The sequence below is a fragment of the Mobula birostris genome, chromosome 16, assembly GCF_030028105.1.
Source record: "Mobula birostris isolate sMobBir1 chromosome 16, sMobBir1.hap1, whole genome shotgun sequence".
Lineage (NCBI taxonomy): Eukaryota > Metazoa > Chordata > Chondrichthyes > Myliobatiformes > Myliobatidae > Mobula > Mobula birostris.
The window spans coordinates 53,028,580-53,051,431 of NC_092385.1; the positions used below are offsets into that span (position 1 = coordinate 53,028,580).

A 22,852-nucleotide genomic window follows, 5' to 3' on the forward strand; every position below is an offset into this window, starting at 1 on the left:
ACCTATGTCGTTGGTTCCAACATGTACCATGACCTCTGGCTGTTCTCCTTCCCACTTCAGGATGTCTTGGATGCGATCAGAAACATCCTGAACGCTGGCACCTGGGAGGCAAACTACCATACGTTCTTTCCTGTGTCCACAGAATCGCCTGTCTGACCCACGAACTATAGAGTCCCCTATCACTGCTGCCATCCTCTTCCTTTCCCTACCCTTCTGAGCTGCAGGGCCAGACTCTGTGCCAGAGGCACAGCCACTGTTGCTTCCCCCAGGTAGGCCGTCCCCCCCCAACAGTACTCAAACAGGAGTACTTATTGTCGAGGGGCACAGCCACAGGGGTACTCTCTAGCATCTGACTCCTGCCCTTCCCTCTCCTGACTGGTACCCACTTATCTGTCTCCCGAGACCCCGGTGAGACTACCTGCCCATAGCTCCTCTCTATCACCTCCCCACTCTCCCTGGCCAGACAAAGATCATCGAGCTGCATCTCCAGTTCCCTAACCCGGTCCCTAAGGAAATGCAGCTCAACACACCTGTTTGTGTTTGGATGGGAAAGGACCTGAGAATGCCACTGGTTTTGGTCAGAGGAAAAACCATAAAAAGCATTGCTGCTTGTGGCTGGGTGGGAAGGGATTAGAAATACGGTGGATGCTGGTTAAGTGAGCCATCGGTTAAGCCTCTTATTTGAGACAACTCTTAAAGAACAAAAACTAATCAAAAATAGCCTGAATTCCCTTCACTTACTAGGGACGTTACGCTACCTAATTGGGACAGGAGACTTGCTGAACAGTTTCTAATCAGCACCAGTCATGTGCACTTGCTGTGGATATTGGACACTACATTGTGGTTAGAGTGAACAATTTTTAAATAGTGTCAGTTGCATGTGTTTCTGTTCAAAAAGCAGTGATTTTGTCACTGATAGTTGGTGAGAAGTAAGGAGTAAGACAATTCAGAACTGTTTGGTTACTGCAGTTTCAAGCATTCAGTGTTGGAGACGCCAGAAAGAGCCAGGAGTGAAATCGAAACAATTGCACTACTTCAAGAAGCTGGGAATTTTGAAGAATTTGAAGGTATCAACAGTCATCTTGAATATTACTATGAAAATGAAGATTTAGAGGATGCAAGAGCCGAAAGCATTGTATGAAGACAGTCCATTATCTGTACTAGGTGTCTGTGTTGCTTTTTGTTCATTTACATTCAATCAAAAGAACATGGCAGAGTACACTGGATAACTATTAGGAACTAATCCATAGTTTAATAGTGAAGAGGAAGAAGAGAGCCCTTTACTCCAAGTGGAGTCATCAGGATGCTGTCAGGGTGGTGTTTTTTTAGCAGGCTTTCTTATTTTTATGAGGCCGAGTTGCTAGCTTGACGCTTAACCCCGCACAGATGGCAAGTGTGCAAGGGAGCCGGCTGGGTTCGAACTCAGGAGCCTTCACTCCGAAGTCCGGCACTGATGCCACTACGCCACCAGCCGGCGATAGCTTAATAGTACTGTAATAGTATTGGTAGTGTTCTAATTTGTTCTGTATTTAATTTAAATACATAACTTGTTATTCTTTCATACCTTTGAAACTAGTTTTATTACTTTTTAACCATGTCGTTCCATGCCCAAACCGCATTTCAGAAAATCTGATCACTTTGTTGCCCTTCTCTTACCTGCATACAGGCAGAGACTAAAGAACAAAGCTCCAGAGATTAGGACAATGGAGAGATAGTCATGGGAGGCTGTAGAGTGGCTACAGGATTGTTTCAAGTTGTAGACTGGGCCATGCTCAGTTAAATGTTAATGTCATGTAAATCCCCTACCCCAAAGTTTCCTCATCCTTCAATGGTAGTGGTTGCAGTGACCACTAATTGCCAGCAGATGGAGATACCTTTGTACATTGTCGGCTGTGTTCTTGCATTATCATAGTATTGCTTTCAAGGGAATGTACATGAATTTAAATTTGACTGCTTTTGGAGATGTATGCATTCATTATACTGTACACATATTCTTGAAGTGATAAACAATTACTTAGAGACTTGTGCCCCGGTGGTTGCAAATCAAACTTTGGTTTAAGTCTACACTGTAGAATGTGTAGTCTGATGTGTTTCTTCCTAAGAGTCTACTTTTCAACATAACAGGATAGTGATTGCATTCTTCTGCAGTCGTACTCAGTTGTTTAATAAATATAATTTTAGAGTTGTAATTATTGCAAATCTTCAGTTTTCTGATGAATAGACTTCTTTGCAATGCATCCTGCAAGGCAGAGTGGATAAACAGTAACACATCGGTTTGATGTTTATTTTTAGAAGCTTTTTGTATGACACATGACTCCGGGGTTGTACACCTAATGTTTTTTTTTCTCACTTTTCTACTTAGTAGGTATTTTTTGTTATCACAATTTTTTTTTCAATCTTTAAGATAATGTCTTTTTTGAGACATTGTAAGTTTTGTTACTTCAATGTACTCATTATTTTTTCTGTACAATATAACAATAAAAAGATTTGAAAAGAAAGAGCAGTAACATAAAACTTTTCCTGGTAAATGGTGAGATTTGAGTAGAAAGCATCTCTGTGGCCACCTTCAGGCAGTTGAATATTTTACTTTGTCCCTTCCCTACATAGGTCCTACTTTTATGTGGTACATGTGGATCGATCAGGAACAAAGAATCAGAAGTTATTGTCTATAACTAAGTCACTTCTAGTTAGTTAGCAAACATTTCTTAGTGATATACATTAGACACATGACATTGCAGAGCTAATACTAAGGCCACTGAACTTCAGGCATCAGTACCTAATCCTGAGTAAATGTTGTGGTCTGCACTTGACGAGGGTTCAGTCAGAGTACACTAACGACTTCTGCTAGTTTGACAGCAGCAACAAGTCCAGCAGCTTTGAGAGATTTGAGGAGGATTTTGATTGTGTTGTAAAAGAAGTGTTGTCCTTCACCTATAGGATGAGAGAGGTTTAGAGGGTTATGAGTGAAATGCAGGCAAATGGCACTAGCTTGGTGAGCACCATGGTCAGCATGGATGAGCTGATCCGAGGGGCCTGTTTCTCTGCTGGATTACTCTGTGACTCCAATTTACTCTGTAGGAATGAGAGGTTTGCATTTCCTGGCAGTTTCTCATTTCAGAAGGAAACTGTCTGTCTTACCATTGTGTACTGTTTACTTGGTGTGGTCAGCATGAATCTGTGCGACATAATGATAGATGTGTGAACTTTCCAGAATTCCCTTAATGTTTACTACCTTTTGCATTACATTGTAGACTTTTCTTTTTTAAATTTTTAAGCTTACTACAGGTGTTTACAGCTCATATAAATGTATGGTAAGAACATAACAAACGGAGGCAGGGGAAAGCCATTCAACCATTTGCCTGCTCTCCATGTAATAGGATAATGACTGATCTTTGAACCACTTAGCACCACTTTCTTAAACCAACCCAGCATCCTTCGTATTCTTTAATACATAAACATCAAAGGAGCTTCATTAATGGCATGGCTATATGACTTTCAAGGATAGAGGATGTCTTATAATGAAAAAAGCAATGTTACTATGTATTGACATGAGTGCATTGCTTCATCACTGGGCCCTATACAGTAGCAAATTTTATAATTGTGGTTTGGTTCAAGTCACTCTGTGACCCCTGGACCTACAGAGGCATGAAGCAAAGTTGTTGCTTATCTTGTAGAAGTTCAGGAAGTGGGGATGCATTATTGAGGATTCTACAAGTGACACCACCAAAATAGAAGCATTATTTGTTATTTATCTCAGGTTTTTCTCTGGTTGTGCCCAAAACCTGCCTGCAGAATTTTCAGCTGCATGTTTGCTATCCTTTTGTCATTTACACAATCTTCCATGACTGGATGGGTTCAAAGAAGGGTTCCCCCTACACCTTCTCCTTCCCACCTTCTTTATAGGGCCTCTGCCCCTTCCCTCTACAGTCCTGGCTAAGGGTTCCAGCCCGAAATGTCGACCAAAGTCTGTTGTTTTGTTACTGTTGTTATTGCTTGTGTTGTTCTACTAACGTCATGGAATGCTATTTTAGAGCCAGAATGTATTGACAACAGTTGCAGGTTGCCCCAACACATCCTTGGGTTTGTTGCTTGTTAACACAAATAATGCATTTCACTGTATGGTCCCACATACCGTACATGTGATTAAATAAATTAATCTGAATTTTATTGTATATTATAAATAAAATATTTAATTAAAATTAAAAATAAGAACTTTAAGGTTTTTTTCAGTTGTCTTCTTTTTGTTCCTTCTACAGGAACTTAAGTATTACAAGTTTTCCATTCAGGTGGAAAGTTGCATATGGCGAATCATCACAGCCAGTAGTTTATATATGATTTACGTCATCCTTAATGCTCATTGAGACAAATCAAAATACTTCATTTTGATACCACATCCTTAATATCATACAGTTTCAGTAGTATTAAATGGCTCAAATTATTTTAGTCACATTCCAGGACTTGTATTAAGTATTCTGCAACAATATTTTCTGTTCATCAGCTTCAAGGCTTCCTGACTGAGGTTCTCATTGACCAGCTACCCAATCTGGTGGAACTACAACGCTTTCTAGGCCATCTTGCCGTGGTCAATCCTCCTCTACCAAAGAAAAATCTCGTCCTAGAACAGGTTTGGTGTTAGGCTATAATTATGGATAAGTTCACTATCACCACCATAAAATGTGTTAGAAATGCAACAGCTTTTGAATAGACTAAATCCATAAATGACACCTATGGCATCAATCTTATGGAGATAAAATTGTTGTATCCAAGTTTAAAACTGAGTTTTCTAATCAGTCTAAATTTTGTAATATAATATCTCTTTATCTATCCTGACTTGGTTAAAACAGCTTTTCTATTGAATTTAAAACACTAACTCGCAACATTTACTCCTATTCATTAGTAATGGGATCCAGGGAAATGCTTCTATTACATAACCTATACAGATATATTATGGTCTACTCATGCCATGTGGATTTTACGTGCTCTATTCACATGACACCCAACATTAGAGCAGATAACTCCCAACCTAAGGATTTCCAGTGTTAGTTGTAGTCTCATATAATGTATATATAGTTTGTTTAGTTATGTACTGTTAGTGTGGTAGTTTCAAATTGGAGGCCAAAATTGACTGATACCATGTGATCAGTGGCAGCTAGTTAAGTCTTAGCCTCCCTAGAGGGAAAAAAAATACATTCTCACACTAGGAGAATGTTCATAATGTGTTTATCGTTTTATGTTTTATTTACAGGTTTTTGCATTCATTTTCTGCCGTTTCTGAGCTTTCTAGTCCAGATATAATTATAAAGCTCTAAGCATGTTTTTAAAAAAAGTTGTTCAGCTTATTATTTGAGGACCTTGTCACCTAGAATCATATCAAGTCCTATTCCTGTTATCTGTCATTTAGTTAAACTGTGTCCTTTATGTGCTTTTGTAATTTTTTTACTGAATTGTTTCCATTATGCTTGAATTGATTGGGACATAATTCTTTTCCTCTTGACTTCCCCTCTAACATTAAAAGTAGAATTTGGAACTCAACAAAGCACAAGTTCTTCAATAAGGTCCAAAAACTTAGTTTTAGCTATAACTAGTTTGGTCATAGAACATCTTTAGAATTTCAAGCTTCAGGAATTCTTAGGATACTGATCTCTGTCTCTGAGGTATTTTCATCCATTCTGCTTTACCAGAGATGATCTGAATGATCTTATAACCAACAATGGATCAGGAATAACTCAAGTAACTTGCTCACAATATCAGTTGCTAACAACACTGCAGTTGCAACTGAATTGAATTTTGAAATGAGTAGAATGCATATTGCTTGTCAGAGTGAGTTGAATGATCTATCATTTGGTGCTGTAAGATGTATGGATTACTGCTGTGGATCAATATTTGTGCTATTTAATTTGATAGAATGCCTGGGTTTTACATTTGTCTCTTTCTCCTTTCTGCTGCTAGATCCCTGATATTAGGGATAGAATCATCAGAGAGAACTCGAACAAATGGAAAGCTATTGCCAAGCACCTAGTGAAGACTGCATTTAACCCTTCTGAACAGGACTTGCTCGAACAGGCACGTAGGTATGATTGACAGCTTATTGTCTGACTTGCAGACTTGTAGCAAGGTATGTTTATATACACATAAAGACTGGAATTACACAAAGCTATAATTAACTTGGAACTAAACAATGAATACCAAGTGTTTAATCATGGAAACAAATGGAATACAGACAAGTATATTTTCAAATCAGTACCATATTATTAAAAGAAGTTGGTTTAGAATACAAAAAAGATGCTGGGAGAACTCAGCCAACGAAGCAGCATCCATGGGAAGAGAAACCAATGAACAGAGTTTCGTTGGTTTCTCTTTCCACAGATGCTGCTTGACTGGCTGAGTTCTTACAGAGTTTCTGATTTTGTTCTAAATTCCAGCAGCCATAATTTTATTTGTTTTCCATTTTTTGATTTAAAATACATCTGCTACACAACAATGCTGGATGATAACTCAACCCATTTATTCATATCTCTAGAGGTGATACAACTACATACAGAGAGATAATTTATTCTTTTTGAAGTTTGACATATGATCTTCAAACATACTTTCATTTAAGTCAGTATGTATTAACCGGGGGAAAAGTGCCAGCACTGGAACATGTATTTGTCCATTTTAGGCACCCACACCTTCAAGTGACAAGCTTATCTAGTTCAATTGTAGCAATATAAGATTCAATTTCATGCTGGATAGTTTGTTTGATCAGGTGGAAAAGTGGACTTGAGATCATTGATTACATTAGGAAAGGTCTCTCAGAGTGATTACAGCAGGTTTGAGAGCCTGTATGTCTACCCTTGTTAGTCCCAATTTGAGCATAATGTTGACAGACTGAAACTCCTTTTACTTGGCCCAGTAGTGCGTACTTTAGGATGTTTCAAGGGGAAATCCTACTAAAAAGCTTGAGACTTCACTAACTACTCTGGTGTCACTTGTGCAAACAGTAAAACATTAGAGACAGAATAGAGTTTAGGTTCATGCCTACTACTGCTGGTCAGGGACTACAAACCTCTGTTGCGAGGATCTTAATAACCACCATCTAGATCCTGATGCTATTGTGAACCAAAGGTTATTGCTGATAATTGTTTTATTATGTGTTGCAAGACTAAAGAAGAAGAGGGAATAAAAAGCATAGCAGAGAGAACAAAGAAAAGAGAAAGAGGAAAAATAATGTGGCCTTCTCATACTAGACTACTGATAACAGAATTTCCACTGATAACAATTAAGCAATAAGGTAGCCAGGTGCAAGTAATATGACATTCATCACTAAAATCCAAGAAGTTTCCAGAAAAATACAGAGGCAACTGTAACCACTGGAAAGCTCCCAGAACAATTGGATCTATATAGGTGATTATATAAAAAGTAGAATCAAGCATAAGGAAGTAAATTTATAAGAGTGAAAACATTTTAATCCCTTTAATACAGGGTGTACTGATGCGTTGGCCCAAAAAAATGGAATTAAGATACAATAACACACACAAATGCTGGTGGAATGCAGCAGGCTAGGCAGCACCTATAGGAAGAAGTATAGTCGACATTTCGGGCCGAGGTCTTTCTATAGATGCTGCCTGGCCTGCTGCGTTCCACCAGCATTTTGTGTGTGTTGCTTGAATTTCCAGCATCTACATATTTCCTCGTGTTTGCATTAAGATACAATAATTCTTTTAAACATATTTTACATCCTAGGAAAATACCTTTTTGTACAAACGATAAATTGCAGTTCTTTCATGTACTAATATTCACAGATAACAGCCGATGATTCAGAGATTGCAATCAGTAAATAAGTGGAATGCCCTTTCCATATGATCCCAACAGAAGGTGATATTTTCTGATCCATGCAAGATCACACAAAGTTGCAGCCAGAGAAGACTGAGGGAGTGTAACTTTAAAACGCATTGCCACATTTGTCAGTGTTACTATCGGAATGTTCAACTGTGGTATTGAAAGTGAATTCATGACACAGAATCACACATTGATCTGTAATGAATATCAGCAGCACTGCCTCTTTTGATGCACAGGTTGGCAGAGACTTACAATCTGGATGTGATGGAGAATCTCATTGCAGACCATCCAAAATGTGGATTTTGTGGAGCAGAAGCAGCAAAGCGGTGCTCACGCTGCCAGGTTGAATGGTACTGTGCAAGGTAAGAGAGTCAGCTCGAGGTATCTCAGCAAGAATAGTTTACAGAGCCAATCCTTATCAGGAAATCAGCAACTCAAAGTGAGATGCTTCTTCCTGCTAGAAGTTGTACCGCCTCTGCACTTTTATCCATGGTTTATTGTTAAAAAAGTACATTCCGCTTACTTAATGCCATATTAAAATGATGTTGAGACCTGCCATTGTTTACTTTTTCAATTGTAAATTGGAAAGTAAAAAGAGGTTTAGATATATACGTATATTGGGGGATGTTGTTGATTTGAGCGTGTGCATTTCGGAAGGGAGTGTGTGTGTATGCCTTTATTTCATAGTTTTGAGTTCATACCAGATTTAGGACATCCCTAATGTTAGGTACCATAAGAGGGAAATTCAAGATAAAAACAGGAAGCTTATGTCAGGTGCTTAATAGAAAATTGAGAGAGTAGAAGATTTAGAAAGGAAATTAAAGAAAAATTATCAAGGCAATAAGTATGAAAAAAATCTGAGTATTAAACTATGAACGATCTTACAGATACTTTTAATGTAAAGAGTAAGAGGATAACTAAAAAAGAACCTCTTAGGGATCAAAAAAATTAAGCTGTATGTTGAGGAGCAAATGGGTAGGATTCAGACTGAATACACAACATTCTCTGTAAAAGAAGAACAAAATACTTGTGTATTATTTCAGGAGGACGAGTGTCAAATATAGGATGGGATAAACAGTAAAAGGGGAAGCATTAGTTCCTGGCATTTTGAAAGTGGATAAGCAAATAGACCTGAATGAAACATAAACCCAGCTGTTTAAAAGAAGCAAAGAGGAAATTGTAAGGCTCCATTGTTTAATTTTCAATTATTTATAGCTACCAAAGTGATGTTAGGTGATTGGGGGGTGGGAGCTACTAACATACCACAGTGTAAAAAGGAAGGAAGGAATAAAATGAATAATCACAGGCTTGCTAGTATAACTTCAGTGGAATGCAAGTTATGGGCATCTATGTTTTATTTTCTTGTGTTTCTTTGTATTTACTGTGAATGTCCACAAGAAAATTAATCTCTGGGTGGTATATGGTGACATGTATGTACTTTGATGATAAATTTATTTTGAACTTTTGAACATTGAAGAGCATAAACATTTCCCTAGAAAGACACCTATTTATCCGGAACAGCCAGAATTTTTTAATCGATTGATGTTATTTTTAAGGGGGTAAGATGCAGTGTCGATGAGAGCAGTTAAATTGTTGGTGTTTACCTGAAATTTGGCGAGAACCTTGACAATATCCCATTTTGTCAGCTGATTCAAGCAATAAGAGCCTGTAAGGTCTAAGAGAAAGAAAATTGGATCCAAATATGGCTCAGTGGCAGGAAAGAACAAGTGATTGATGATGGTCATCTTTGTGATTGTAAGGCTGCTACTAGTGGGGTTTGATAGGGCTCAATAGTGATTTTTGTAACACATGTCAATGATTTCACAGTGGGATAATGAAGTTTTGCAAATGATGTAGAAGCTGACTTTGTAGCTGACCATTAGGAAGAAAATTTTTAGGCTGGTCTGGGAAGTTACGACCTGTACAAAAGGGACGGGTTACATCTGAACCTGAGAGGGGTCAATATCCTTGCAGGCAGGTTTGCTAGAGCTACTCAGGAGGGTTTAAGCTAATTTGGCAGGGAGATGGGAGCCAGAGTGATAGGACTGATGATAAGGTAGTTGGTTTACAAACAGAGGCAGTGTATAATGAGATTGCTAGTAAGGAGAGGCTGATGATAGGGCAAAAGTGCAGTCAACGGGATGAGTGCAATGCAAAAGGGGACCAAAATCAAAAAGGGTGATGAATACAGGACTGAAGGTGTTATATTTGAATGCCCACTGTATGCGGTATGAGGTAGATGAATTTGTAGCACAGTTGCAGATTGACATGTATGACATTGTGTGCATCACCGAATCATGGCTGAAAGAAGATTTAGTTGGTGCTTAATGTCCAAGAATACACATTGTATTGAAAAGACAGGCAGGCAGGCAGAGGGGGAGGTGTGGCTCTGTTGGTAAAAAAAAATGAAATCAAATCATTACCAAGAGGTGACATAGGATTGGAAGGTGTAGAATCATTGTGGGTACAACTAAGGACCTGGAAGGGTAAAAAGACCCTGATGGGAGTTATATACCAAACTCCAAACAGTAGCAAAGATGTGGGCTACAAATTACAATGGGAGATAGAAGATGCATGTCAAAAGGACAATGTTACAATAGTTTTGGGGTTTTGAAGACTGGGAAAATCAGGTTGGTGCTGGATCCCAAGAGGGGGAATTTGTAGAATGCCTGTGAGATGGATTTTTAGAGCAGCTTGTGGTTGAGCCCTCAGAGGATCAGCTATTATGCAATGATTCAGAATTGATTAGAGAGCTTAAAGTAAAAGAACCCTAAGGGGACAGTGATCATAATATGATAGCTATAATTCACTCTGCAATTTGAGAAGGAGAAGCTAAAGTCAGATGTATCAGTGTTACAGTGGAATAAAGGGAATTACAGAGGCACGAGAGAGGAAAATAGAGCAAAAATTAGTGGGAAGCTTTTAGAAACCAACAGAAGGCAACTAAAAAGTCATAAAGAAGGAAAAGATTGAATACAGAAGTAAGCTAGCCAATAATGTTAAAGAAGATACCATAAGTGAGCACTTTCTGACTTTCTGGTTGGCTGTCGGTGACTAGTGGTTTTCCACAGGGATCAATGTTGAGATCATTTCTTCTTACGTTATACGTCAATGATTTGGACGATGGAATTGATGTCTTTCCAGCCAAGTTTGCAGACAATACGAAGATAGGTGGAGGAGCAGGGTGGTGTTGAGGAATCAGAGAGGCTGCCAAAGGACTTAGACAGATCAGGAGAATGGGAAAAGATGTGGCAGACAGAATACAGAGTCTGGAAATATATGATCATGTGCATTGGTAGAAGGAATAAAAGCATAAACTATTTTCTAAATGGAGAGAAAATTCAAAAATCTGAGGTGCAAAGGGACTTGGGAGCCCTCGTACAGGATGCTCTAAACGTTAATTTGCAGGTTGAGTTGGTGGTGAGGAAAGCAAATGCAATGTTAGCATTGCTTCTGAGAATACTCAAACATGAAAGCAACGATGTAATGTTAAGGCTCTGTAAGGCCCTGATGAGGCCTCATTTGGAATATTGTGAGCAGTTTTGGGCACCTAATCTAAGAAAAGATTTGCTTACATTGGAGGGGGTTCAAAAGAGGAAAACAAAAATGATTTCAGGATTGAAAGGCTTATCAGATGAGGAGTGTTTGATGGCTTTAGGCCTCTACTCGCAGGAATCTCATTGCAATTTATCAAATGTTGAAAGGCCCCAATAGAGTGGATATGGAGAGGATCTTTCCTATGGTGGGGGAGTCTAAGACTAGAGGATAGAGCCTTAGAACAGATAGATGTCCATGTACAATGAAGATGATGAGGAATTTGTTCAGCCAGAGAGTGGTGAATCTGTAATTTATTGTCACAGACAGCTGTGGAGGCCAAATCATTGGGTATATTTATGGCAGAGCTTAATAGATTCTTGATTAATCAGGGCATGAAGGGATACAGGGAGAAGGCAGGAGAGTGGGACTGAGAGGAAAATTGGACCAACAATGATGAAATGGTGGAGCAGACTTGATGGGCCAAATGGCCTAATTATGCTCCAATATCTTATGGTCTTATTTGGAAAGAAAATTGACAATGGAAGTTCAGTCCAGAGAAGTATGAGACATTTCATATGGTGAGATGCAACAAGGCAACAGAGTGCAGAATAATATGGTATGGAAAAACAGAGACTTTGGAACGTATGTCCTCAATCTTTAAAGTTAATATGACAGGTGATTGAAAAAGCTTATGGAATGCCATTCTTTTATTTCATGACTTGACATTGAAGAACAGGAGAATTAAGTTAAAACTGTAAACAACAATCAATGGATGGCACATTGAATTCTGGTCACCAAGTTACAGGAAAGGTGCAATTACATTGAAGAAGGTGCAGAGAAAATAGACAAAGATATTGCTAGGACTGTAAACCAGTAGCTATGAGGAAAAATTGGATACACAGCAATTGTTTATTTTGGAACAGGAAGCTGAGGGAAAGCTTAATTATGAAATATAATATTGAGATACCCATGTGTCATAAATAGGAAGCGTCTATTTCCTTCAGCATGGTGAATTGAAAAATAGGGAACAAACTTTTTGTAGAAGATTATTGGTAATTGGCTTTCATAATCAATGTATCGAGTACAGGAGTTGGGATGTTATGATGAAGTTGTACAAGACATTGGTAAGGCCTAATTTGGAGAATTCTGTGCAGTTCTGGTCACCTACATATTGGAAAGATATCAATAAGGTTGAAAGAATACAGGGAAGTTTTACAAGGATGTTGCCAGGACTTGAGGGCCTGCGTTATAAGGAAAGATTAAGTAAGTTATTCCCTGGAGTGTAGGAGAATGAGGGGAGATTTGATGTATACAAAACTAAGGGGTATAGATAAAAGGGTAAATCCAATAGATACCAGTCTTTTTTCCTGCTGAGATTGGGTGAGACTAGAACCTGAGGTAATGGGTTAAGTGTGAAGGGTGAAATGTTTAAGAGGAGCATTAGAGTGGTGAGAGTATAGAATGAGCTGCCAGAGGAAATGGTGGATGTGGGTTTGATTTAAACATGTGTAACAGAAGTTTGGATAACTACATGAATAGAGGGGTACAGAGGGCTATGGTCCAGGTGTAGGTTGATGGGACCAGGCAGAATAACAGTTTGGCATAGACTAGATGGGCTGAAGAGCCTGCTCCTGTGCTGTAGTGCTCTATGACTATGACTATAAGGTTATAAGAGAACGGAAGATGTCTGGAACTTGCTGAAAGGATGGTAAAGACAGAAATCCTCAAAAATAATTACAATCATATTATTGCAATCATAGAAATATGGTTAAGGAAAGGCAGGACTTCCCTATCAGATTATTCAGATGCTGGAAGGAAATTTCTCATAGCCAATGCTGTATTTTTGGGGAATTTGTGTGATTCCTTTATGATGCCTGGCCCGTGGCAGTTGTTGTTCCTTTGCTTTCTACCCAAACTTGGGTGTAGCTCTATTAGTAGACACTGAGAATGCTGATTCAGACTTGGTCACTGCCATCTCACCTCCTCAATATAGTAGATATAGTAATGATCAGCTACTGCAGTTTTATAAAAGTGATGAATTATTTAGATTCAGTTTTACTTATCATTTGTACATCTAAGTATACAATGAAATATGTTGTTTACATTAACAACGAACATAACTGATGATGTACTGGGGGCTGTCCACAAGTACCGCCACATTCCAGTGCCATCTTAGTTTGCCCATAAAGCTGGCAGAGCAATAGAGAACATAACAAAACAGAACATAACAAGCAACAAAGCAACAGCAAAACAAGTCCCATTCCAACTACCCATGCGCATACACAGTGCTTTAATCCAGGTCAAAACATCTCCAGCCTGTAGCCTTCAGCAGACTCAGACTCACAGACATTGAGCCTTTAGCTTCCCCAGCGGACTCACAGAGAGTGCAGACTCAGGACTTTGGCCATCAAGCCTTAATTTCCATTGACCTTCAGGCTTCAATCTTCAGTGTTCACCCAGTACTCGCCAATTTCAATGAATGAGGAACCAAACTCCAGACTCACCGATGACAAGACTCTGTACACTAGGTCTCAAACTTCAGTCTCACTGATCCAGATACCTAGTGGATCACTGGCCCTCGTGCCTCTTGTCCGCATGGAATTCTAATCCGTTGACAACCTACTGACGGGGAAAGGAGGCATCAGACCTCGTCCTCCCTGGTCTGCCAGCCAGGGAAGTTCATGAATCTCCTTTGTCACACAATCTCATCGCTGGCCTTCAAAAGCAGAGTATGGAGCAGAGGCCTAGATTACAGCTTGACCTCTAACTCCCCCCACGTCCCTGTCCCTAATCCCTAACCTGACATCTAAATCCCCTCTCTGTCCCCAAACTCATCCCTACAAGCCTAAAAAACAACTTAAAACAACAGCTAAGTCTGAGCCATGACCACAACAGAGACGGCAGCTCAGCACAACCTTGACCGGAAGTTTAAATGCATAGTTACACTCAAATTTATTTTCTCATTCAGCACATTAATTCTCATTTGATCACTCTAACGGAAATCATGTAGCTTTGCCTTGTGGAGAATTGGTCTATTACTTTCCCTGGCCTTGTAGCCTGGCTGAGTCAGCTAGAGTGTACCTGGTACAGAAAGATGGCACCGATGCGAAGGATCATATTGAATACCTGAGCAAGCATGAACAACGATTCCTGCCTCTACTCTTTGAGTCCTTGTGCATCTCTGAACAAGCTCCTGTTCTGAGAGTTGCTAATGTTGGTATGTGACACCATCAAGCACAATTATGCATTATACTTCTTGTCTTCATTACCAATGTCATCATCTTTAGTGCCATGGAGAAATTAGTGGGTCCCCTCAGTTCTGCAAAGATAAAGAGAGCAGAACATTAAAGAGAAAATGTTGATTAGAGAGATGTATATGTGGAGAGATCTGAAAGGACAGATTAGTGGTCCAACACTCACTATCAATTCTGCTCTGTCACTGGTCACAGACTCTGGAGAATTCAGAACAAAGAAATATAACACATACTTCTCTGGCCATGAAAGATGCTGGGACTGGAGCATTTCCTCAGTCCCTCTCCTGTTTGCTCAGACAAGTGATGATTTCTTACTACTGCATCTTCAGGATATAAAGAAAAGTGAATAGGAAATGTCTCAGCAGTGATGTATTTCCGTAGTGCAGCCATGCATGTTGCAGCAGTGATGTATTTCCGTAGTGCAGCCGTGTATGTTGCAGCAGTGATGTATTTCTGTAGTGCAGCCGTGCATGTTGCAGCAGTGATGTATTTCTGTAGTGCAGCCGTGCATGTCGCAGCAGTGATGTATTTCTGTAGTGCAGCCGTGCATGTCTCAGCAGTGATGTATTTCCGTAGTGCAGCCGTGCATGTTGCAGCAGTGATGTATTTCTGTAGTGCAGCCGTGCATGTTGCAGCAGTGATGTATTTCTGTAGTGCAGCCGTGCATGTTGCAGCAGTGATGTATTTCCGTAGTGCAGCCGTGCATGTTGCAGCAGTGATGTATTTCCGTAGTGCAGCCGTGCATGTTGCAGCAGTGATGTATTTCTGTAGTACAGCCGTGCATGTTGCAGCAGTGATGTATTTCCGTGGTGCAGCCGTGCATGTTGCAGCAGTGATGTATTTCTGTGGTGCAGCCGTGCATGTTGCAGCAGTGATGTATTTCTGTAGTGCAGCCGTGCATGTTTCAGCAGTGATGTATTTCTGTAGTGCAGCCGTGCATGTTGCAGCAGTGATGTATTTCTGTAGTGCAGCCGTGCATGTTGCAGCAGTGATGTATTTCTGTAGTGCAGCCGTGCATGTTGCAGCAGTGATGTATTTCTGTAGTGCAGCCGTGGCTTTTTTTTTGACAATTTAGCCTTGATTAAAGGGGTAAGATCTAGGGGTTTGCTGACTTACTCCTGATCTCAGAACTTTGGCTGTTTTCTCCAATGCTGCTGCTTTCACCACACTGGGACTTCTTGTCAACAAACTTCCAAGGCATTTGAGGTGAAACTCAGTAAATCTGGATATCTGCACACTGCCCAGTTGAGGAAATAAATCAGGCAGGTAAAAGAAAGTTGGAAACAAATTCTGACAGTGCTGTGTTTTAATGGTGAACCAGCGTGGTTAACTTCACTCACCTCAACTCTGAACAGGTTTCCCAACTCTACAAATCATGTTCTCAGTATTAAACAGACTTTAAAAATTTGCATGATTTTTGTCAGTGTTTATTTATGGAGGGGAGGGAACGTTGACTCAGACCGTGAGAGGCCTGCGTCAGGCATTTTCATGCCTTACAAGGCGCAGATTGGAAGTCTGTGTGGGATGTCACTCCTCACACAGACACTAGAGCAATGTGTGATTAAGTGCCTTGCTCAAGGACACAAACACGCTGCCACAGCTAAGGCTCGAACTAGCGACCTTAAGATCACTAGACAAATGCCTTAACCGCTTGGCCACGTGCCCAACACAACTTGGAGAGCTGGAGAGTTTTTTCATAAATTGTTTATTTTTTGTATTTCTTTAGTTTTTCTGTAAATGTCTAAGAAAAATTAACTCAAAGTAGTATATGGTAACATAAGTACCTTGATAATAGATTTACTTTGACTTTAAGATCTGGTTGCACACTTGAACAGTAATCATTTGTTGATGCATGGCAATAGGAACAATGAAACACCACACAATGTAAATCCACAAATATTACAAGAGGGAGCAGAATAAAAACTGTGCTTCAGTGACATCAATAGAAACCGTCTGGAATCTTCCAGTGGCACTTCTTCAGTGTTTTTGAATAGATGTATTTCTAGGTCCATGATATGATGTAAGATGTGAGGTTGTGTGTGTGTGAAGGTTGTGTCAGGTTGAGGGGTATATATTTCGAGGGGTTTTGAGGCTGAGGGCTATGTGTTTTTAGGGACATGTATAAGGATGATGAGTGTGTTTTTATTTGATGAATAATGAAGAGTTCTGTGCTCGCAGAATACTTGCTAGTAATCACATTTGATCTCATATCCAAATCCAGCCAAGTGAGACACGGGAGAATCCTAAATCTATGCCAACAAATTTCAAGATCAGTTGGTCAAAACACTAATTAATTATGATACTGTTTAACTTTGCCTATTTGTCTCTTTTTCAGAGAGTGTCAGGTGAAACACTGGCCGAAACACAAGAAAGCCTGTGATCTGATGGCTGATGCTGGAAAAATATGACTGCTTTGGAAGACATTCAGTGGAAACCATACAATGAAGATGTAGTTTTCTGGGAATTGGGAACTGAATAGAACTGTGAAGTCTCATTTATGGGGTTGCACATCTATGGGGAACTCTTACTGCCTCTGAGGCATCACACATGGGTGAAGCAAGCCATCTAAATCTCCCTTTGTTCAAAAATGGTTAGCAGGTAGCAATTTATGAGGCAGAATTACAATCTCTCGTATTGATGTGGATTGGGGAGAGTGTGTTTAATGGATAAATTGAATTTATTTCTTTTGCAAGTTTATTCCAACTTAAATAAAAGTAATACTCTGAAAAGTATTTATTTAGTTTTTAAGCAAGTTGCTTTGTGGTTTTTTTGTCATAATGTGAGCTTGATGAACTATTTTTTAAATCAATTAACTGCTTCTCGCCTGCCAGCTTGTACTCCTTCCCCTCCCGCCACCACCTTATTCTGGCCTCTTCCCCCTTCATTTCCAGTCCAGACCTGCTGAAGGATCTCAGCCCAAAACATTGACTGTTTATTCCTCTCCACTGATGCTGTCTGGCCTGCTAGGTTCTTCCAGTAGTTTTTGTGTGTTGCTCTCTATTTTTCTAAGGTCCTGTTTGACCAGTTACATAGGAGCAAGAAAACCATGGTTAAATTATCTGTTGTTGATGGCTCTGTAACATCAGGAAGAGGGGGCTTTGAGCATCAGGATGAAATACATATTTGAAGCAATCCGCCCAATTTAACTGCTTTCTATTGCTGGCATTTCAAAGGACCTCAGAAAATGAAAGACTGTTTAATACTTTCTCAGCATGCAAACATCATTTGGTGCTGCCAATGGGTAAATGCCTTGAAAACAAGCAGGAAATGCACTAACAATTATTGCTTTAAGACTCCAGAACTGAATATGTTCTTAAATGTCAAGAACTTTCCAGGTGTCATAATTTTACTCATGAAGCAACTTGTATTACTGCTGTTCCTTGAATCAGTAATGGAAGGGGACCCACATTTCTTCAATTGTTGTCAGCAGATGTGTTTGAGGGGAATTACAGGCAGCATCACTAATACTGTTAGGTCAGTTAATGTCTGCAGTTGAAACCTAGAAACATAGAAAAACTACAGCACAATACAGGCCCTTCGGCCCACAGTGCTGTGCCAAACATGTACTTACTTAGAAATTACCTAGGGTTACTCATAGCTCTCTATTTTTCTAAGCTCCAATTACCTATCCAGGAGTCTCTTAAAAGACCCTATCGTATCAGTTAAACTAAAAGAAAGTTAAACAGATTGGATTAAAAATAAAATCAACAATAATTGACTCTGAAGACTTGGTTGATTTATCCCTTTGTGTTTTTTACAGCATCCATCGTATTCCAAATACAACACGGTCAGAAAAAGCAGGCATCAACATCTTTTGCTTAGTTTCTGCCACTGATAGTAGAGATTGAAGCCATAAATTTACTAGCTTGCAATTTATAGTCATAGTCATAGTCATACTTTATTGATCCCGAGGGAAATTGGTTTTCGTTACAGTTGCACCTTAAATAATTAAATAGTGATAAAACCATAAATAATTAAATAGTAATATGTAAATTATGTCAGGAAATAAGTGCAGGACCAGCCTATTGGCTTAGGGTGTTGGACCCTCCAGGGGAAGAGTTATAAAGTTTGATGGCCACAGGCAGGAATGACTTCGTATGACGCTCTGTGTTGCATCTCGGTGGAATGAGTCTCTGGCTGAATGTACTCCTGTGCCCAACCAGTGCATTATGTAGTGGATGGGAGACATTGTCCAAGATGGCATGCAACTTGGACAGCATCCTCTTTTCAGACACCACTGTCAGAGAGTCCAGTTCCATCCCCACAACATCACTGGCCTTACGAATAACTTTGTTGATTCTGTTGGTGTCTGCTACCCTCAGCCTGCTGCCCCAGCACACAACAGCAAACATAATCACACTGGCCACCACAGGCTCGTAGAACATCCTCAGCATCGTCCGACAGATGTTAAAGGACCTCAGTCTCCTCAGGAAATAGAGACGGCTCTGACCCTTCTTGTAGACAGCCTCAGTGTTCTTTGACGAGTCCAGTTTATTGTCAATTCGTATCCCCAGGTATTTGTAATCCTCCACCATGTCCACACTGACCCCCTGGATGGAAACAGGGATCACCGGTGCCTTAGCCCTCCTCAGGTCTACCACCAGTTCCTTAGTCTTTTTCACATTAAGCTGCAGATAATTCTGCTCACACCATGTGACAAAGTTTCCTACCATAGCCCTGTACTCATCCTCATCTCCCTTGCTGATGCATCCAACTATGGCAGAGTCATCAGAAAACTTCTGAAGATGACAAGACTCTGTGCAGTAGTTGAAGTCCAAGGTGTAAATGGTGAAGAGAAAGGGAGACAAGGCAGTCCCCTGTGGAGCCCCAGTGCTGCTGATCACTCTGTCGGACACACAGTGTTGCAAGCACACGTACTGTGGTCTGCCAGTCAGGTAATCAAGAATCCATGACACCAGGAAGGCATCCACCTGCATCGCTGTCAGCTTTTCCCCCAGCAGAGCAGGGTGGATGGTGTTGAACGCACTGGAGAAGTCAAAAAACATGACCCTCACAGTGCTCGCTGGCTTGAACAGGTGAACGTAGACATGGTTCAGCAGGTAGACGTTGGCATCCTCAACTCCTAGTCAGGGCTGGTAGGCGAACTGGAGGGGATCTAAGTGTGGCCTAACCATAGGCCGGAGCAGCTCCAGAACAAGTCTCTCCAGGGTCCTCATGATGTGGGAGGTCAATGCCACCGATCTGTAGTCATTGAGGCCACTGGGGCGCGGCGTCTCCGGCAAAGGGACGAGGCAGGACGTCTTCCATAGCACAGGAACCCTCCGGAGCCTCAGGCTCAGGTTGAAAACATGGCGAAGTACTCCACATAGCTGAGGGGCACAGGCTTTGAGCACCCTGGTACTGACACCATCCGGTCCTGCAGTCTTGCTTGGGTTGAGACGTTTCAGCTGTCTTCTCGCCTATTCAGCTGTGAAGCCCACCATGGTGGTTTCGTGTGGGGAAGGGGTATAGCCATGAGAGCAGGGTGGGGGACTGTGAGGAGGGGTAGGAGGGGAGAGTGGAATATGTGTTGGTTGGGGGCCGACAACAGATGACTCATGTGAGGGATGGGCAGGGGCCACAATGTCAAATCTGTTAAAGAACAGGTTAAGTTCGTTGGCCCTGTCCACACTGCTTCAGCTCCTCTGTTGCTAGTTATAGTATTTGCTTTAAAAGTAATCAACATTAGTACCCTGTTAGGGAGTAGCAGTCATAATATGGAAGACAGGTGAGCGGCTGACAATACAGCCAGGGGCAGTAACACTGTAAAGTGATGTTGTGCATGAATGAAAGTGTGGCCGTTAAGTAAAACTGAATTTATATCTTGTGAGAGCAAAGAAATATCTATGGGATTACTACTAAGCCATAATCACTTGTGATGGACCCTACTCAGAATCAGAATCAGGTTTAATATCACTCACATATGACGTGAAATTTCTTGGTTTGCAGCAGCAGTACATTGCAATACATAGTAATAAAAACATTAAAGTACAATAAGAAATATCTATAACAAGTTTAAATTAAATCAGTTGTGCAAAAAGAGAGCAGAAAAAGAAAAAAAAAATGAGGTAGCGTACATGGGTTCATGTCAGGATCAGAAATCTGATAGCAGAGGGGAGAAAGTTGTTCCTAAAGTTTTGAGTGTGCATCTTTAGGGTCCTGTACCTTCTCCTTGATGGTAGCAATGAAAAGAGTAATGGGGGTCCTTAATGACGGATGCCAGCTTTTTGGAATGTGGACTTTTGAAGATGCCCTCGATGCTGGGGAGGGTGGTGTCCATGATGAACCCAGCTGAGTGTGTAACTTTCTGCAACTGTTTCTGATCCTGTGCAGTGGCCACTCCATGCCAGACAGTGATGCAACCAGTTAGAATGCTCTCCACAGTATATCTATAGAAATTTGCTAGAATCTTTGGCAACATAGCAAGTCTCCTCAAATTCCTAATGAAATGTAGGTGCTGTTGTGCCATCTGTAATTGTATCAATATATTGGGCCGAGTAGATCTTCAGAGATGTTGACACCCAGGAACTTGAAACTGCTCACCCCTTCCATTGCTGACCCCTCCATGAGGACTGGTGTGTTCCCTCAGCTTTCCCTTCCGTAAATCCATAATCAATTCCTTCGTCTTATTGACATTGAGTGCAAAGTTGTTTTTGTGACACCACTCAACCAGCCGATCCATCTCACACCTGTATGCCTCCTCATCACCATTGAAATACTGCCAGCAATAGTTGTATCATCAGCAAATTTATGAACGATGTTTGAACTGTGCCTAGCCACATAGTTTTGGGAGTAGGGGCAGTAGAGCTGTGTGCTAAGCACACATCCTTAAGGTGTGCCAATGCTGATTGACAGTGAGGAGGAGATGCAGTTTTCAATCTGCACCGACTGTAGTCGCTCAAAGAGGAGGTCAAGGATCCAGTTGTGGAGGGAGGTACAAGCACCCAGGATTTGGAGCTTGTTGATTTGCACTGAGGGTATGATGGTGTTGAATGCTGAGCTATAATCAATAAACAGCAGCTGCACGTAGATATTGCTATTCTCTAGGTGATTCAAGGCTGCGTGGAGAGCTAGTGAATTGTATCAGCCGTAGACCTATTGTGGCAATTGGCAAATTGTAGCGGGAGCAGGTCTTTGCTTAGGCAGGAGTTGATTCTGGTCATGACCAACCTCTCAAAGCACTTCATCACATAGATGTAAGCGCAACTGGGCGATTGTTGTTGAGGCAGCTCACCCTGCTCTTCTGAGGCACTGTCATGATTGTCGCCCTTTTGAAGCAGATGGGAACCTCTGATTGCAGCAGTGAGAGATTGAAGATGTCCTTGAACATGGCCACCAGTTGGTTGGCACAAGTTTTCAGTGCCCTACCAAGTACATCAGGACCTGACCCTCATTCCTTTACTTAGGTGCTCCTGGGCTTTATCAATCATACACATGGTTCCCTTTTTGAGTAAGGCTAAAATAGCTTTTTCACTCAGTCTAGTAAGAAAAGTTGTCCTACACACTTTATAGTAAGTATTAACACAGCAAAAGGATACTGTATTGAAAATCAGATCAACTAAGTGAAAGAAAGCCAAAATTAAATGCAATTACATCATCATCTCTGTGCTTTGATACCATCACAGAATAGCAAATTAAAATGCTCATTCGTTGTGTTTGCCAGTTGGCCCTGAGAATTACTGGCTGCTCTGTATTTAAGATTGTAGAGCAGACCTTGCTGCTGATTGTCTTTTCCATCTTATAGCAGAGAATGTCTGCTGTTAAGAGGCCCCAAGAAGGGGTAAAAACAAAAACAAAAATCATAATTTCCTGTCTCTTGAAGCTGGGGAACAGAGAATGGAAGAACTACATTTTTGCAGTCAACCCAAATTCACCAACATCTTTTGAAGTAGAACACTTGCAAACAATTTTTTTACAAGAGCAATTAACTAAACCATTCAGGATTTACTCCATCTCATAGTCTCTACATTACATAATTGTAATCCTTACTTATTTTTGGATCTTGCCTGAAATTATGACCTCAGTTTAAATGCTTCTATAATGAGTAGTTTAACATCTAAGTACTGTACAGCATTACTCCCCTTTCAAAAATCTGAAAGCACCTTTGTAGCTGAGGAAGCAAATGGGCTGTGTAAGTCTTTTGGTGAGAGAGGGTGCAGTATTGGTAGTAATGGGTGGGAGTGAGCAGAAAGGAGAAGAAATGAAGATATAAAGATGCAGCAATGGGAAAAGACAAATAC

General features: G+C 40.6%; 1 protein-coding gene across 1 annotated transcript in view; it reads left to right on the top strand.

Moving 5' to 3' along the window:
• The window catches only part of zmynd10 (zinc finger, MYND-type containing 10), a 45,581-nt gene extending 27,375 nt beyond the window's left edge, over nt 1–18,206 (top strand). The window contains 5 exon segments of the mRNA XM_072280644.1: nt 4,499–4,624; nt 5,950–6,071; nt 8,058–8,183; nt 16,948–17,006; nt 17,009–18,206. Of these exon segments, the coding sequence (XP_072136745.1) occupies nt 4,499–4,624; nt 5,950–6,071; nt 8,058–8,183; nt 16,948–17,006; nt 17,009–17,091 (516 nt within the window). The 3' untranslated portion in view covers nt 17,092–18,206.
• Nucleotides 18,207–22,852: the final 4,646 nt, after the last annotated feature.